Source organism: Aythya ferina, assembly GCF_964211825.1.
Source record: "Aythya ferina genome assembly, chromosome: 15".
Lineage (NCBI taxonomy): Eukaryota > Metazoa > Chordata > Aves > Anseriformes > Anatidae > Aythya > Aythya ferina.
In genome coordinates this window covers 12,165,391-12,180,731 of record NC_140314.1, presented here as the reverse complement: position 1 = coordinate 12,180,731, position 15,341 = coordinate 12,165,391, and the positions used below count along the sequence as shown (strand labels likewise).

At 57.3% G+C, this 15,341-nt stretch overlaps 1 protein-coding gene across 2 annotated transcripts in view; it reads right to left on the bottom strand.

Annotated features, from left to right (window-relative positions):
- Positions 1-15,341, bottom strand: part of RAB11FIP3 (RAB11 family interacting protein 3) — a 64,197-nt gene that overhangs the window by 3,524 nt on the left and 45,332 nt on the right. Inside the window, exons 6-13 of one of the 2 annotated variants that reach the window (XM_084537429.1) lie at positions 12,643-12,777; positions 9,480-9,515; positions 6,884-6,977; positions 5,282-5,385; positions 3,978-4,118; positions 2,710-2,791; positions 987-1,124; positions 66-221 (exon numbers count right to left, since the gene is read on the bottom strand). In XM_084537429.1, coding sequence (XP_084393555.1) covers positions 66-221; positions 987-1,124; positions 2,710-2,791; positions 3,978-4,118; positions 5,282-5,385; positions 6,884-6,977; positions 9,480-9,515; positions 12,643-12,777 — 886 coding nt within the window. The remainder of the gene's footprint in view (positions 1-65; positions 222-986; positions 1,125-2,709; positions 2,792-3,977; positions 4,119-5,281; positions 5,386-6,883; positions 6,978-9,479; positions 9,516-12,642; positions 12,778-15,341) is intronic. The other variant, XM_084537430.1, reaches the window with a different exon arrangement.

The following is a 15,341-nucleotide window of genomic DNA, read 5'->3' as shown; positions in this document are numbered from 1 at the left end:
AACTGTCATCCCCTCGTGCACACCACGCAGCCGAGGCGCCTCCCTCCCTGCCCAGCTGCCCGCACCTGCTTGAGCTGCTTGATCTCTTGCTCCAGCTCCGTCTCCCGCGTCCTGCTGTTGTACTCCTGGAGCCCCATGCTGCTGCTCCTGCCTCGCCGCTGCTCAGCTTCCAGCTTGAAGAGCTGCAAGTGCTCGAGCTGCTTCCTGAGGTCCTCAATGAGCTGCGGCACAAAGGAAGGGGACAGCTGAGTGCTGCGTCCTCTGCGGGTCCGACAGCTCGTGCGGGATGCGGCTGCTGTGACACAGGGGCTGTCTGCCAGCTGCAGCTGCCCCCCGACTGCTGCAGCAGGGCTAACAGACTGCCTGGGGGCACTCAGCTTCCCCTTCGGGCTCTGCAGCAGGAGACAGAGCTGCTCCGACAGCTGCCCCCTGCTGCCACGGGCAGTGCCGTGAATCCCCACCTCACCTGAGCGCTCTCGGCAACACCAAAATTTCCCCAAATTCCACTCTGAGCCCCAAAGCTCCTTTCCTACCAGAACAGCAAGCACTGTTGGAGCCTCCAGCTGGAACTGCCAAGCAGATACCTGGAAGGAGGTGAGGGAGGGCCCCATCTCTGCCCCCAAGCACAGACGAGCGGGGAGCTCTCCCTCAGGCAGCCCTGCACCCTTCTCCTCCCCTTTGCTGGTTCCACGTGCTGCTGCCACAGCTCCCTGGGTGCAGGAGGCCAACTGATCAGCCTGGCACAGCCCAAACGGGTTTGTGGATGCAGGCAAACATGCTCGGTTGAATTTTCACGGAGGCAAAAGTGACAAATGTCACACAGTTAAGCTGCTGCACTACCTTTCTCCATGCAGGCAGGACCCAATGCTCTACAAATAGTTACAGATGGTTCTGGAAAGGCTGCTGAAGCCAGCTCCCCTGTAACACCCCCTGTCTCGGGGGGGACTAACGGGAAGGGCTGCAGCAGGCAACGAAACTCTACTCACCTCCTGGGTCGACTCCTTCTCCTTCTGAAACTGGTGTCTCTCCTGGCTCAGCTTGTCCCCCATCTTCCTCTTGTTCTCCTGCTCCTCCGTGAGCTGCACGGTGAGGTCTTCGATCTCATCCAGCAGCTTCTGCTTCTCCTGCAGCGACACGCGGGGCCGTGAGGCAGAGCCCGGCTGCCAGGGCTCATCCTGCTCGCCCCAGGGCCCGGCGCACCCAGCCCCGCGGGGATGCTCCCCTTGCCTGCTGCCACCTCGTTTGCTGTCTGAGGGCTGCAGAGCACGAGTGCTTCAAGAAGAGCCACAGATTAAAGCAGTGCTCCTAGGATCATGGCACAGTGAGGTCCCTGCGCTGGGGCAGCGCCGTGCCGGGGTGGGACACGGCTGGATGGGGACTATGGGGCAACAAGAGACCCTGGGCTCCTTAGGTCTGAACTGCAGAACAGCCAGAAATCCAGGATCTTATGCCACTGAGGGGAACTTCATTCCATTTTTCAGACAGCAAAGAACTTAACTGGGGACTGACCCACACCTGAACGTGACCAATTCCACCAGGCAGTAAAACCAACGCGCAGCCCGGCTCGCCTCGGCTGGGGCTGGAGGTGGTGTGGGAAGCTTGTCACCTGCTGGTGACAACAGCCCTGCGCAGGACGCCTCCCTGTACAGCAGCTCCTCTCTTCCTGTGACCAATTCACCCCAGGCTTCCAGCCTGGCTCTCCCCGTGAGGGAGGTTTTGGCTGGGGTGCCCCAGTGCCGCGCAGCACAGCACCGAAGGCAGCGCGCAAGCAGGAATGCAGCACTGACAACAAAATCTGGATTTCTGGCACCAAACAACACAGCAGTCCGTCAGCAGGGCTTCTCTCCTCGGCAGGGAGGGGCAGCAACTGCGCCTCTCACCGCTGCTGAATCACATTTAACTGCGGAGAAAAGCCGCGCTGCTCTGCAGAGGGATTAAGGATCAAAACAACCCTCGCATGGCTGGACACACCTAGGCAAGAAATCCATCCCCAGACCCACGGCGGTTCTCCCATCCCCGGCCTCAGTGCACCGTGTTTACACGGCCGTGGCAGACGAAGGCAGCTTCGCCTTGGCCATTTCGGGTGGAGGCTGAGCCGCAGCGATGCCCTGCAGGCTCACGGACTGCAAAAGGATGAAATCCTGGAGGCCTTCAGCCGGGCAGAGAGCTTTGATTTCACTTCAGTTTTAATCTTAAATGCGCCACAGACTTGAGCAGAAACACGACGTGACTTTTGGGCCTGCTGTGGGACCCCTAACCCAGGCTCCCTCCCAAAGCCAGCCCTGGGGAGGCTGCAGCCCCTCGGGCAGCCTCCGCCCCGGCTGCAGATGCACGGCCTTGAGCCTGAGCAGGGGCGAGGGTCTGGGAGATAAGGCAGCGCTTTGAAGACTCAGCACACAGCTCCTGCTGACGGCGTATCTGCCTGGCAGGAAGCAGATAAAGCATGCCAGCTCCTCTTCCCCCCCTTGGACTGCCCCGGCCCCGCTGCAGGGCTGGGGACGAGCCTCCAGCAGAGGGCACGAGTCCCCTCCGAAGCAGCCCCACCAGGGCTGAGGCTCTGCTGCTGTCACAAGGAGAGGCTCTGCAGGGTTTTAATCCCAGGTTTTTAGCCAGAGAGGCCAGCACAGAGCGATGCTGCCACATTCTGATGGCAGCCTCAGCACGGAGGGCAGAGAGACCCTCCTTCCACACACACACACACGTCCTCACCTCCTCGAGCCTCTCGATGTTGGCTTTTAAACACGGGACACAGGACCTCAGCTCGCTGTTCTCATCATCCAGTAGCTGCAGCCTGCAACAATGGGGAGATGTGTCAGAAAGTCACCCCGACAGCACAAGTGCAGGAGGCTTGGTTGCAAAATTATCAGGAATATCAAACCAGGACCTGCTGGAGGCAAGCCAGCAGTGATTGATCTCTTCAGTGCAAACCTGGAGATTTCAACTATTGCCATTCCCAGGGAAAAATGGGGGAATCCACACAATTTCAGGCAAGTCTTTTGTCCAGTGCCATGCTCTCCTCAACTAGGTTGAATATGATTCTTTAGCCCAAAGGCTTCATCGGTGTCCATGGGCAAACCTCAGCACTGGGCACCAGAAAGCAAATATTGCCTGGGCAGTCAGAGCAGGGGCTCAGACAGGGCTTCAGCTTTGCATTCTCCCAGTAAAGTAACATCCCATCCCTGTGTCATGGTAACTGTCCTACCACAACCCCAATTACAATTAAAAAAAAATAAAGTGAAGTTCAGTAATTTTTCATTCACCACAAGCAATAGCAATAATTGTTCTGGAAAACCAGAAAAAAATGCCCCATCAGAAAAAACCTGCCAAATACATGGAACTGTCTCCCACGCTACTCTTTCCTCAGGAAGCCACAAGGATGTATGAACCCTAGGCGTCCAGGACACCACCTGTGTCACCACTCTTCCCTCTCACGATGGGGTCTCGCTCTGCCCCAGTACCCTCCTGCTCCTCCAAGCAGCCTGCAGCCATGACCCACTCGTGCTGCACTACCTGCTCCTTTCTCACCGGGGAGAGCTCTGCCTTCCCTCTCGACCTGCGCCTGCCCAGGTCCGTAACCCCTGCAGCTTCTGGGAGCAGGATCAGATATTTGCTTGTTTCCAAGACACGACTCAGGTCTGAGCATCAAACAGAGTTCCTCGGGTCTTTCATGTGAAGAAGTGCTAACAAACAACATCTGCGTTCATGCACTGCGGGGCAGGCCCAGGGAAGGAGAACACGAGCTAGACTAAACTGCATCAGCGAAACCCAAATAAGTCTGAGACCAGGTTCACGGAGGGGCCTGACTTTGGGACAAAGGTAAGGAAGGAGAAGCAGCCAAACCTCAGGGTTTATATTGACTTTAGCCACACCTTTAGCCAAGCTCAGGTCACCCTCTGCCACCCTCTGTCTCCCCAGAGACACCAGCGGCCGTGCGGGTCCGGGAGACCTGCCGCCACCCAGCCCTGCCCCAGCCCCACCTGGCCTGCAGGTTCTCGATCTCAATGCTCTTCTCCCTCTCCATTTTGCTCAGCATCTCCCTCTGCTTCTTGATCTCCTCCAGGAGTGTCTGGTCAGCTCTCAGCTCCTGCTCCTTCAGCTGTTCCTCGAGAGCGTTGGCTCTGCGGAGAGGAGGGAGAGGCATTAAACATGGTATTAAAGTAAAATAAACTGGGTGGCACATGCTGGTAGATGTCTCCATCTATTTTTCTACCTCTCCAGGCTGCATCACAACCTTTTTATAAGGGGGGAGACAGCAAGAAGAGGATGAGGGTGAAAGCACAGCAATCATTTTGTAACACACCCTGCGGGTCTCAGGCACGGCACCACCGGGAACAAGCTACTGAATGGGAACCTCGTCCCTTAACCCTCTTCCTTTTCACACTCTTATGTCCCCAGCCCTAAAAATACAGGCTCTGCAGGTCAAACCTCTGTGTGCCAGCACAACGGGGATTTCCACACAGTCCCACGATCATGGCACGCTTTGGGGCAGCAGCTGTGCTTGCTCGTGTGGGCAGAGGAGCGGGCAGAGGCAGTCCCAGCCTCCGTGGAGCTCCTCACCCCGGCTTGCTGGGAGGCTGCTTTGCTCTGCTTTATGTAATCGCTTTGCACAGGCAGGCTTTTGCCAGATGAAGCCGTTCTTGAAGCAGCAAGGAGTACACAGAGGGCTTTACGTGATTAAAAGCCGACTGACACTTCTGGGCCAAGCCGCTGAAGTGAAAGCGTTCCCCTCGCCGCAAAGTTTATCACGGCTTAGAGAAACCTTTGTTTGAACGCTCGGTTCCATGACACAATCATTACTTAACAGCCTTACAGCCCTATAGATAACTCCTGCTGGGTTTATCTGGGAGTGTAAATACACTGCTGGAAGAGAGAAGCCTGCCAGATCCGTAAGGACAGCGATTACTTAAAACGGGATCCGAAGGGGCTGCGCTGCAGCCAGGATCCGAAAGCAGCAGGGCTGAGGCTGGCTGGGAGCCACGAGCCTCCCTGAGCCAGCCTCTGGGGCTCTGCAGGCAGCATTAAGGGTGGACATGTGGAAACAGACCTACAAAGCTCTGTGTTTACATGCACCCAAGCAGCATACTCTGAAGGAGCGAGTGCAAGCTGGCACCGTGGCCAGAGGTGGGCCGTTTGTACCTGCTGAGCTGCCAGCAATTAACAGAGCTCCTGGGAATGTGCCAGCGGCCCCAAAAAGTGCGTGTGGGACCACGCCATCCCGCACAAGAGCCCCTCCTGCTGAGCAAGGGGTGGCATGAACCAGGCTCCGAACCGGGCTCCTTACCTGTGCACGAGCTGCAGGTTCTCCTGCTTGAGGCGGCTGTGCTGCTCGCCGTTGGCAGCCGTGTCCTTTTCCAGCTCCGTCACCCGCTTCTCCAGAAAGACAACCTGGGGACATGGGAGAAGCAAGGGTCAGCCCGCACCCCGCTCTCCACCCCACAAAGCGACCCTCGCTGCAGGAGCCCTCGCTGGAGCTCGGACCTGGCTGAGCCACCTGAACGGGGACGGCTGCCACTGGAAGCAGGGAGCCGTGCCTTTGTTCAAAACATCCTTTTACGCTCTGGTTTCTGAGTGTCTCGTGTCTCCCGAGTAGAAGTACGGGGCCCAACGCTTCACTGTTTCCTTTCTTCACAACAAGATACTGAATGTCCAGAGGGAAAGACCCAGCGGGATCTCTGCAGCATCACCGCTGAGCTGGAGTGCAGCCCTGAGGCTGGGAACAACCACCCGCTGCTTAGGAAAGGACAGCTAAGTGTAAATGAGGCCACGGGGAAACAACACTGCCTGCTGGAAGGGGGCAGAGATGAGCGTTTTCTCCCTGTACCTGGCATATTTCAGCCCTATCTGTGTTTCCACTTACTCATGGTCCCCAAGTCCCACTCGCACCCCCACACAGAGTCCCAAACCACAAAGGAGCTGGGAGCACGTCTACGAAACCTGAGCTGTAGGACTCCCATCAGTGGGGGGAGAAGGGCCAAGGAGACCTGAGTGCATTACAAAACAGCAGCACGCAGAGACAAGGACTTTACTAGAAGCACGGGGGCAGCTTTCCTAGCCAGACGGCTGGAGACTGTTTAGGAACGTGAGGTCTGCGGCGTTGTATTCAACTTTCAGACTTGGAAAAATGTTAATTTGTTTTTTAAAGGCCTTTTATGCATTATAATTATACCAGAGTGCAGCCAAACACACAGGTTTGTCTTTCACACGCTGCTCCACGCAGGTCTCTATTCACGGCTGCAGAATTAAGGAGCTATTTTGAAAGAGTTTCATTACTGCAGCAAACATTTACACAAGCCCCAGCTCACTCATCTCTAACTTTCCATCCTTCCTCTACCTATTTTTAGCTCCTGGTGTTCAAACAAAAGCTTTCTTGTCCTCCTGCCCCGCAATCCCCAGCTCACAACACCCGGGACGACCCCACCAGCCCGACACAAGGTCGGCTTTGTGTCCTCGCGGCAGGACGAGGCTGAGGGAAGGACGCCCTCGTTTCCCACTGGGGGACTTTGCTCGTCCTGGAGAAGCAGATGTGGACGACATCTCATCCCAAAACATGAAGCAGAAGTGAAAACCCTCTGCAAACAGCCAGCCCTCGGCGGGCACAGCAGCACCAGGAGGTGCCACCAGCACCTGCAGGCGGGCGGCACGCTGTCCCCGGGGAGCAGGCAGCAGCTGGAGCTCCTCGCTCAGCACAGGAGCTCTGCAGCTTGACTCAGAGGCCTCTCGGTTTAAACCCTCTCGATTCAGAGGGCTGCCCACGTCCCACCAGCCTTCCCTGGTGCAGCTACACACCCAGAGGAGCTCTGCTGCAGCCCTTGGCAGGGCATTTCGTAGCACAGCGAGCCGCCCCCGACCCGCTGCGGGATGGCACGGACGCCCCTGCTCCTACCTTGTCCGTGATGTCCTCCTCCGTGCACTCCAGCGTGTCCCGGTACGACTCCTCCATCGCCCCCACGGACAGTGTGCTGGTCTGATGCAGCTGCCTGTAGCAGAGAAAAGCCACCCCGACCCCCAGGAACACGAACATTAGGGCAAACATAGCAAGTCCAGGCGACAACCACCGCTACATCGCAGGGTCCGGGCCCCAATCTCTCCTCCTCAGCTGCCACCTCCTGCCGTGGCCCTCGCAGAGCAGTGTCCCTCGGCACCACGGCAAGCTAAAGGGGCGAAGCAGCCCAAGCACCTCGGTGCTTACCGGCCGAAGGAACGCGCCCTGCGAGCGGCGTGCAGACGTGGACACATGCTGCTGGGACTTCACACCGCAATCACCCGCTCTCGCTCTTTGGAACAGGAGATAAGAGCTCCCCCGGCCCAATTTCTTTCTTTCTGAGCATACGGAGGCCGTGCGCTCCCCAGCGAAGGATGGGGCACTCGGTTCTTGCCGCTGGTAGGGTGGACGAGTGGGGGCAGCGGGTGGAAGGGGAGGGAAATGGGGAAAAAACCCCCCCAGCCCACCGCTGCTGCGGCCGAGAGCAAGCTAATCATTAGCAAGGCCTTGCGACACCAGTGTCCGTGGCTTCGTGCCAACCCAAAGGACACTGCCCAGGATGCCGCGTGGAGGGGCTGACTTGCCTTTAATTGCCGTGCTATCGCTGCTGATTAGCTCCAGGGCACCAGCAGCAGCTATGGCCACAGCAAGGGGTCGTTATATTCCAGCTCTGGGAGCCCTGACCAGGCTGCCTGGAGAAAACCAACATGTTCCCAGCAAAATCCCGTTCCTAGAGCTTCCTACACTGGCACCAACGTGCCTTACACCGCAGTCTGTGCTCGCAAATGCCTGAACTGGTTCCCTACTGGGGAATGGCCGCTTCTTGTGGATGCCCAAGGACTGCCAGTAACGGGCTCAGCTCGCTCAGGCTGGGTGATGGAGATGGGGCTGGGACCCCGACAGTGTCCCCGAAAAGGGAGAGGGGCCTTTCCCTGTTTCCTTGTCTCACGGGTGCTCTGCTCTCCCGCTACCCCCCGATGAGCAAGCCGAGCTACTTCGAAGCCAGCACTGCTTTGAGCAGGAGGCGAATGAGAGAAGCACAGAGGCCTCTCTGAACCTAAATTATCCAATGAGTTTGTCAGCTGGGCTCTGAAATTCACCCCGCTACACAATATGCTCATGCAAATATTCATGAAGCATAACTGGCATTTACAGAAGAGACCGCAGCTGAGTACCAGGCTTATTTTGCCTCCTCACCCTGGTATATATTTAGATGCTGAAGTCTCGGGCACATTTGTCATTTGAATCATGCCAAGCGCAACAGGGCCTAAGCAGCTGAGATTTCTTGGCACACGCAGAACCCGGATAACAAAAGTCAGGGAAAGAGCCCTCACCAAAATGAAATCAATTTACAAGGAGCAAATGTTATGTTTTAATTACAGTATCTGCCTCCAAAAGCACCCTTTGGGCTGATCTTCAGGACCTGGCTCTTCTCTGTCACTACCACAACCTAACCCTGACTGCTCTCCAAGCGACCACCACTGGCCCGTGCCCACGGGTCCCAGGGAACCCAGCCTGGCCCCGGCCCTGCAGCTCGACCCACGAAGCCTTGGCCGGGGCAGATGGGGCATCCCCGTTCCCAGGAGTTTAACTCAAACCCTCCCCAAATGATTTCTGGCAGCCAGGGGACAAAAGCTAGTCCTGAAACAGGAAACCCGGGGACAGGCTGCTCCCTTCAGCCTTCTTTCCTGCCCCTGTTTTTCACAAAGATCTCGAAAGTGAGATGAGTGGAAGGAGGAAATTTAGTATCAAAGACGCGCTTCCTTTCTGGGAGGAGAGACTGCTGACCACAGGAAAAATTGGGAAGGGGAATGTGGGACAAAGGGGTTCAGGGAAGCTCCTGAGCCCCTCGGTTGGGTGCACCCCAAGCACTGGGGCATGGGGCTGCCCACATTTGTGCTTCCAGAGGGAGCACGGTGGCTCCTGCTCCATCCAAAGGAGCCGCCTGTTCCTCTGCAGTGCCTCTGCCCTGCCTGGAAAGGAGCAAAGAGCAAAGCCAGGGACTGCAGGAGACCAGGCAGGGGAGGTGAGCCCCAGCATCTGGCTGTGAGTAGGACGACACGGGTACAGGTGGGACGGTGAGGCCAGGAGGAGAGAGGAACACCAGGGTTCATCGGGATGGGATGGAGACTCTGCCCTAAGACTCACAGCACGCTGCAGCTCTTCCTGCACAGGCAGGGTAAGAATACCCAAATATCCACCAGGGAAGGCAGCTGGCAGCACACGAGCAAGCTGAGCAGGCAGGGAAAGCAGCTGGGCAGCCCCGCAGGGGAGAACAACCCAACATTAAACCCCAGCAGTGGGGTTACCTGCGGCTGCCCCCACAATGCCCCAAAGCTCCCGACCGGCTGAGCAGGGAGGGTTGCTCCAGCAAAACCAAGCCCCGAGGCTTGCCCTGAGCAGAAGGCAAGGTTATTGGGACAGCCTTCCTTCTGCGGGCCTGGCAGCTGGCGCAGGCACCCTTCCCACCGAGGCAGCAGCACGAGCACGAGCTTACCTTGCCACTTTCTTGCTCGAGAGTCTTTTATTTGGGCTGCAAAACGAACAAAAAACAGGAAAGGGTTTTAGGAAAGCTGACAGCGGAGAGGCAAGGCAAACAGGAAGCTGCAGACACTGCGGGGCACATCCTTCGCCCTCGCAGCGGCACGCACGGCCCCGCCGCCCGCGCCAGGAGGCAGGCGAGGAACCGAACCGAGCCCAGCCCGCCGCCGGACCCTCACCGCCACCAGCGACACCATCCTCTCGCTGCCCGATCCCCGTCCTGAAAGCTGAGCCCCGGGGCAGGTGCTAAGAATAGCAGGGAGTTTGGTGGGTCTCGGCCAGCGCCGCCACCCTCGCAGAGCCCGAGCACCCCCGGTGCCCTCCCGGTCCCTACCCGGCTGCCACGAGGGGCTGCGCCTCTCGCCCCCAAATCGCCATTTCCCTCGTTTTGCACGCTGCCGGTTTTGTGCCGCTCCGGGACTATTCTCGCCGAGCTATATTTGGTGTCGGATCACCGCAGAACTGCTGCCTACTCGCAGCTCGGGGATCTGCTGATCGTGGCCCTGTCTGGATTTCAGGCACGGGCATTTTCCCAGTCCCCGGGGACGGGCACAAGCTCTCCTCGCCTGGATAACCCCCACCAGAGACCAGCACTCGCTGTGCACACCCCAGCCAGCTGCCACCACCGCACAGAGGTCGGGGTTTAGTGGAAACCCAGCACAGCTCCGAGCAGGCAGCACGGCCCCGTGCGACCCTCTTCCAGCCGAGGCTCCTGCCACACGCCGGTGTCCAACAGATGCCACCGGGACACGGCGCTGGCACCAAATCACCGCTGAAGGGTGGCAGCGAGCAGAGCTCGGGCTGAGGGGGGGATGCAGCAGCTGCATTCCCCGGTGCTTAGCTCAGTTTAAGGAAAAATCAGCGGGGAGTTCGTTCCTGCCTCGAGCTGCAGCCGTGACACGAGTTCTTCGAAGGAGGAATTAAAAATAGTGCAGGGCGATTTTCTTCCTTTCCAAAAAAAAAATTAAAAAAAAGAAATTACAGCTTCTGGGAAGCAACGACTGGCCGCGGGTTGTTGTCAGGGCTACCCGTGGCTGTGTCAGACGTGCATCCTCCTGGCGCAGGCTGCAGGAGCAGCACCGCTGGCCAGGCCTCAAGGACAAGGCACGCACGGGGCCGGGGAGAGGCCAGGCCCCCGCGTTTGCCAGCAAATGCACAAAGTCACGTCCGCCCCCGGCGCCGCGGGGAGGATCGGGGTTTGTCTCCGCTAACGGCTTGTCGGAAAGCAGCGCCGGCACCTGCGGGTCTCTCGGGAGGGGATGAGACGTGCAAACTTGCCTTCAAGGGCACTCAACCACAACACGCTCGCAGGAATCTGGCTCGTCCCGAGCTCCCTGCAGGTTTCGGCCCCGGGCTCCTGTGCTGCAGGCTCGGGCAGCAGCGCCCTGCCGCCGGGACCAGGCTGCAGTCGGATTTGGGGTACTGCAGCACAGCAAATACTGACTGCCCCCGGGATTTCCAGCGCTGGCCTGGCTCCCCGCTTCTTCCAAGGGATGAACTCTCGGCGTATGTACCCCAAACTCTCAATATGCACCCAAAGCCTTTAGGAGTGAGGCTGTTACAGGGTGGCTGGGCTGCACCCCTGGAGCGGGGCCGTCCTCAGGATGAGTCCCCAGAGCCCACACCTCGCTCCTCACTTCACCCAAGGTCTGGCACTTGTGGGCTTCTCGTTGCTCGTGGGAGCGAGGAGCAGATCCCATCGACTCCTGAGTGCTCCACGGGGCCACCTCTCACCCCCGCTCACCCCACAGGACAGGCCCAGTTCCCTGGTGGCTCTCTCCTGGTGACCGAGGAGCTCCCGACCTGCTGTGCAATCCCCGTTGCACCTCCAGAAAGTGATCCCAGTGGTCTGTAGCCCTCCAGGAACGCTGTCTTGTGCTTCAGTCTCGTTGTGTCCCTGAGCTGCTCACGCTGGCAAGCAGGGCAACGCTTCCAGCAACAGCAAACCTGTGCGTGGGAAACCCTGAGCCCAGGTGGGGGAACCAGACCTACACCAAAACCTACAGAATTCCTATAGGGACACCGTGGGGTGGGGAAGCCTCCACGCCAGGAGGCTCAGAGCGGGTATTTCAGCCCTGCAGGTGAATTTGGTGGAGAAAACCCGAAATGGAGTGGGGCCACTGGTGCACCCGGGCAAGTCCAGTGTTTTCCTGCTTCACCTGAGCCACATCACGAACCCTCAGAGCCTTCCCCTGGGGGATTTCTAACAGCAACTATTTGCCTAAGAAAAAGAGGGGAGAGAAGTACTTTTGGCACTTAAAATTCAAGGCCAAGCTCCTGTTTGTTTTCCAGGTCTCTTCCCATGGCTGCAGCCCAGGAGGGCCCTCGTGTCACACTGTCCCTGTAGAGGACACAGACCAAGACCATGACCAAAAACCAGGCTTGAAGGAGCACGCTGGGAATGAGCAGAATTATCATTATCATCAGTCCTGCGATCCTTCCCCCTCGTGGACTGCAAACAGGCCAGAACAAACACCACCAGACATCCTTCCCGACCTGCCAGGTCAGCAAGGCCGGCTGGCTGGCCCCCAAATGTGCCCTCAAGAACCTGTGGAGCTCCTAAGAAAGGCATTTATCCCCCCTTCTGGGCTGGGGGTGGTAGGAGTGACACCAGGGGGTGAAATGAGTTTGTAGGGCCGCAAAGCGAGCGCCTAGAGGAGAGCCCCAAGCGGCGAGCACAGCGCTGCGCTCGGGTCCCCACTGCCCCAGGAGGAAGGGCAGCAGCTGCCCCTCCAGATTCCAGCCCTCAGGGGCTTCTCCACGCTGCCACTGATTCCCCTGGTGACACAAAACACCGTGCCCGGCCAGCCCAGGGCTCCAGCTCCCCGTGTAAGCAGCGGGGCGCGGTAACGCATCCACCTGACACTGCACAGGCCATGCAAAGAGGCTGAGCAGAGCGGAAGGGAAGATTCCCATTGTCTGTTAGCTTCCAGGGCTCAGATTACAGCAAACTCCTGCTCACCCTCCACGATGTTAGCACAGATTTGGCCCCCCCGCTCAGTGAAATTCACCCCCTTCTGCCAACGGGAATCCAGCCCCACATCAGCAGAGACAATGAGAGTCTTCCCTTCCCCAGCACCATTCCCAAGACGGACATTGCCATGCACGAGACCAATTACCTATTCATTTCAAGATCATTCAGGCGAGCAGAAAGATCCTCAAGGCGGTTGATTTGTTTGTGGCACTGGCTACAGTAAAACTCAAATGCTTCATCTGCGATAATGCTGTGCAGTTTCGCAGCGAGCGGATTGGTGCTAGAGAAATCACAAGTGTCATTTCAACAGGACAGAAGGGAATCATCCGGCTTCGTCTGTGGCTTCCACAAGCTGAGGGGGGAATCTCTGGGCAGGGGTTTTGGTAGGAGATCCAGGACTTGCAATTAAAGCCTGAGGGCAGGTTGGGTTCCTTCCCTGCTTTCCTTTCAGAAGCCCAATTTCTGTGCATCTGGAGTTAGTATGAGTTAGCAGGAGCTCCACCACCATCCTCCTCCCAAAATAAAGGGAGGTGTATGGCAGCTGAGCCTGGCCAGGTTCCAAACCCTGTGCCAGCCTGCTCTAGCTGGGTCCTGGGAACACCAGACCAACCCACGGGACTACAAAGTCCACTTTCCATCACAATTTTCCAAGCAACCTGTCTCAAGAGGCCCTACAATCATCCTGGTTTGCCCCGTGAAATGCAGACTGGGCTCACACGCGGTGCCAAGACCAAGAGCCAAGTCCTTCGCTCGGTCACCGCTTTCCAACAGGACCACCTAAAAATAGAGCAGCTGTGCTGCTGCAGACCCACACTGAGGGTAACGCACACTGGGGTCGGATTTTCATTTCAAAGAGCTTCCCCCTTGAAGCTAAGCTCATAAAAAGGTGGTTGCGAATCAGTTTCGTCTTGCTTTGGGGCCAAATGCATGCCACAAATCCTTTCTGCGGGCAAACACGCTTCTGGAAGCCACAGACTTTAATCAAAGCAAGGTTAATAGTGAAAAAACAAAGCAGTTCAATAGGAAAGACAGGTAAAGGTGTGAGCAAACACAAGCAAGCTTAAACCCAAAAGATATCTGGAAAGGACTAGTCAACCCCATGGTGCAGACCCACACTGGCAAGTCCTGACCCGGGAGATGCTGAGGCTCCCCCCAGGAGGGGTGTTCCCCCCAGCACCTTTGCATAGCCTCTCAGGGACTTTTCCTGGGGGTGTGGGGGGGGTCAGCAGCCCCCCTGGGGTCAGGTCTCTGAGTTTGTGCCTTCTGTGCAGTATTTCCGAGCCCCCTCAGATCAGGCAAGTGGACCACAGTGCATGCTGCATTGCTCATCTCTTCCCATTCCTGCAAAAACGTTGAAAAACAACCCCCTAGCCTCTAGGGCAGGTTCAGTCTCAGGAAAGTCTTTATCCACCAGCAGTCACTTCAGTTGCTCAGGCTTTGCAGGGGGCAGAAGCTGGCAGCAGCCCTGCGGTACCCAGAGGGAGCACCTGAGAACGAGCCGCTGATGAACCCCGGGGAGCAAACCTGGTGTGCAAACTCGGCTCTAACAGGCACTAATTGAGGTGGGGAAAGCCATCAGACAAGAAGCATTAGGAGAATCCGCAGGTATTTGCTGTGTAAAGGTAGAGCTGGCCCCTGGCTGCGCTGGTTCCTTGCCAGCCGGCTGGGTGAGAGCTGAACCCCACCACGCCTCGGGGCGTCCCCACCTCCCGCTGGCGGCGAGCTGCCACCCCCTGCACTGCACGCAGCCCTGCTGCCTCCTTCCTCTGCCTCGTGGGGTAACATTTGCCTTCAGCAGCTCGTCCAGCACTTAAGGAGCTCGTCCAGCACGCGAGGAGCTCGTACTTTCAGTCGCCGTCCTTCTCTCGCCAAGCGTGGCAGGGAGACCTCGCTCCTACCGGCTGAATGCACCAAAAAAGAGGTGGGAACCCAAGAACAGGGATCAGAAACACGCACACCAGGACTAAGCAGGAAAATGCAATACCCCACAGCCTTCCCCAAGGCTCTTGGTGCTTGCATTAGTCCTCTTGTGAAGGTCTGGAGCTGTAGCAGGAAAATTTGTCACCGTTATTCCTGTTCGGAGGCTCTGGTAACATGGAAGTGGTGTGTGGCGATGTGACCGCTTACAAGAGATGCTGTTCCTCCTATTCAAACCTCAGCAAAAAAAAAAGGCTCATCTAGGCCAGTGACATCCCGTAGTGCTTTGTAAGGTTTTGCTGTATGTAAAGGCACTGGGGAGGCAGGGCTTTGTTCAGAAAAACAACACCTGCTTAGAGAAACATCAGCTAAGGACCTTTGTGCACACAACGATAATCCCAGGTGAAGGCTAGACCTGAACGGCCACGCGCCCCCTGAACCTCTCCAGCAGAGGAGAGATGCTGCAGAGGCAGGACCCAAAGAGAGGGCAGCACGGGGAAGAGAGCGCCCTGACAGAGCAAGGGCTGGGCACCGTGAGCAGAGGTAACCTGGGAGCTCAGGACTGGTATTAAAGAAAAAAAAATAGCGGTGTGCAAAGCTATTTTAGTTGAGTATTTCATTGCCAGGAGGCTTTTGGACTGGGCTGGAGGCCTACACTCAAGGAGAAACTCAACACCAAGGCTGGTTGTCAGCTCACCAAGAGCACTGTTTTCCCAAATTAACGGGTCAGCCATGCTTTACAGCAACACCTTCTACTGCAGGTTCAGGTAACATCTTCAAAACTGCTGCTGAACCAGCAAAAAGAAAAAAAAAAAGTCAGCCCTGACTTGCAGCAAAATGCTGGTGTGTAGATTTGACAGCAGTTCTTCCCTTTCAGCCCCGTGCAAGCAGAATTGCCCAAGCTCTACAAAGGTCTTTGGGAATCTC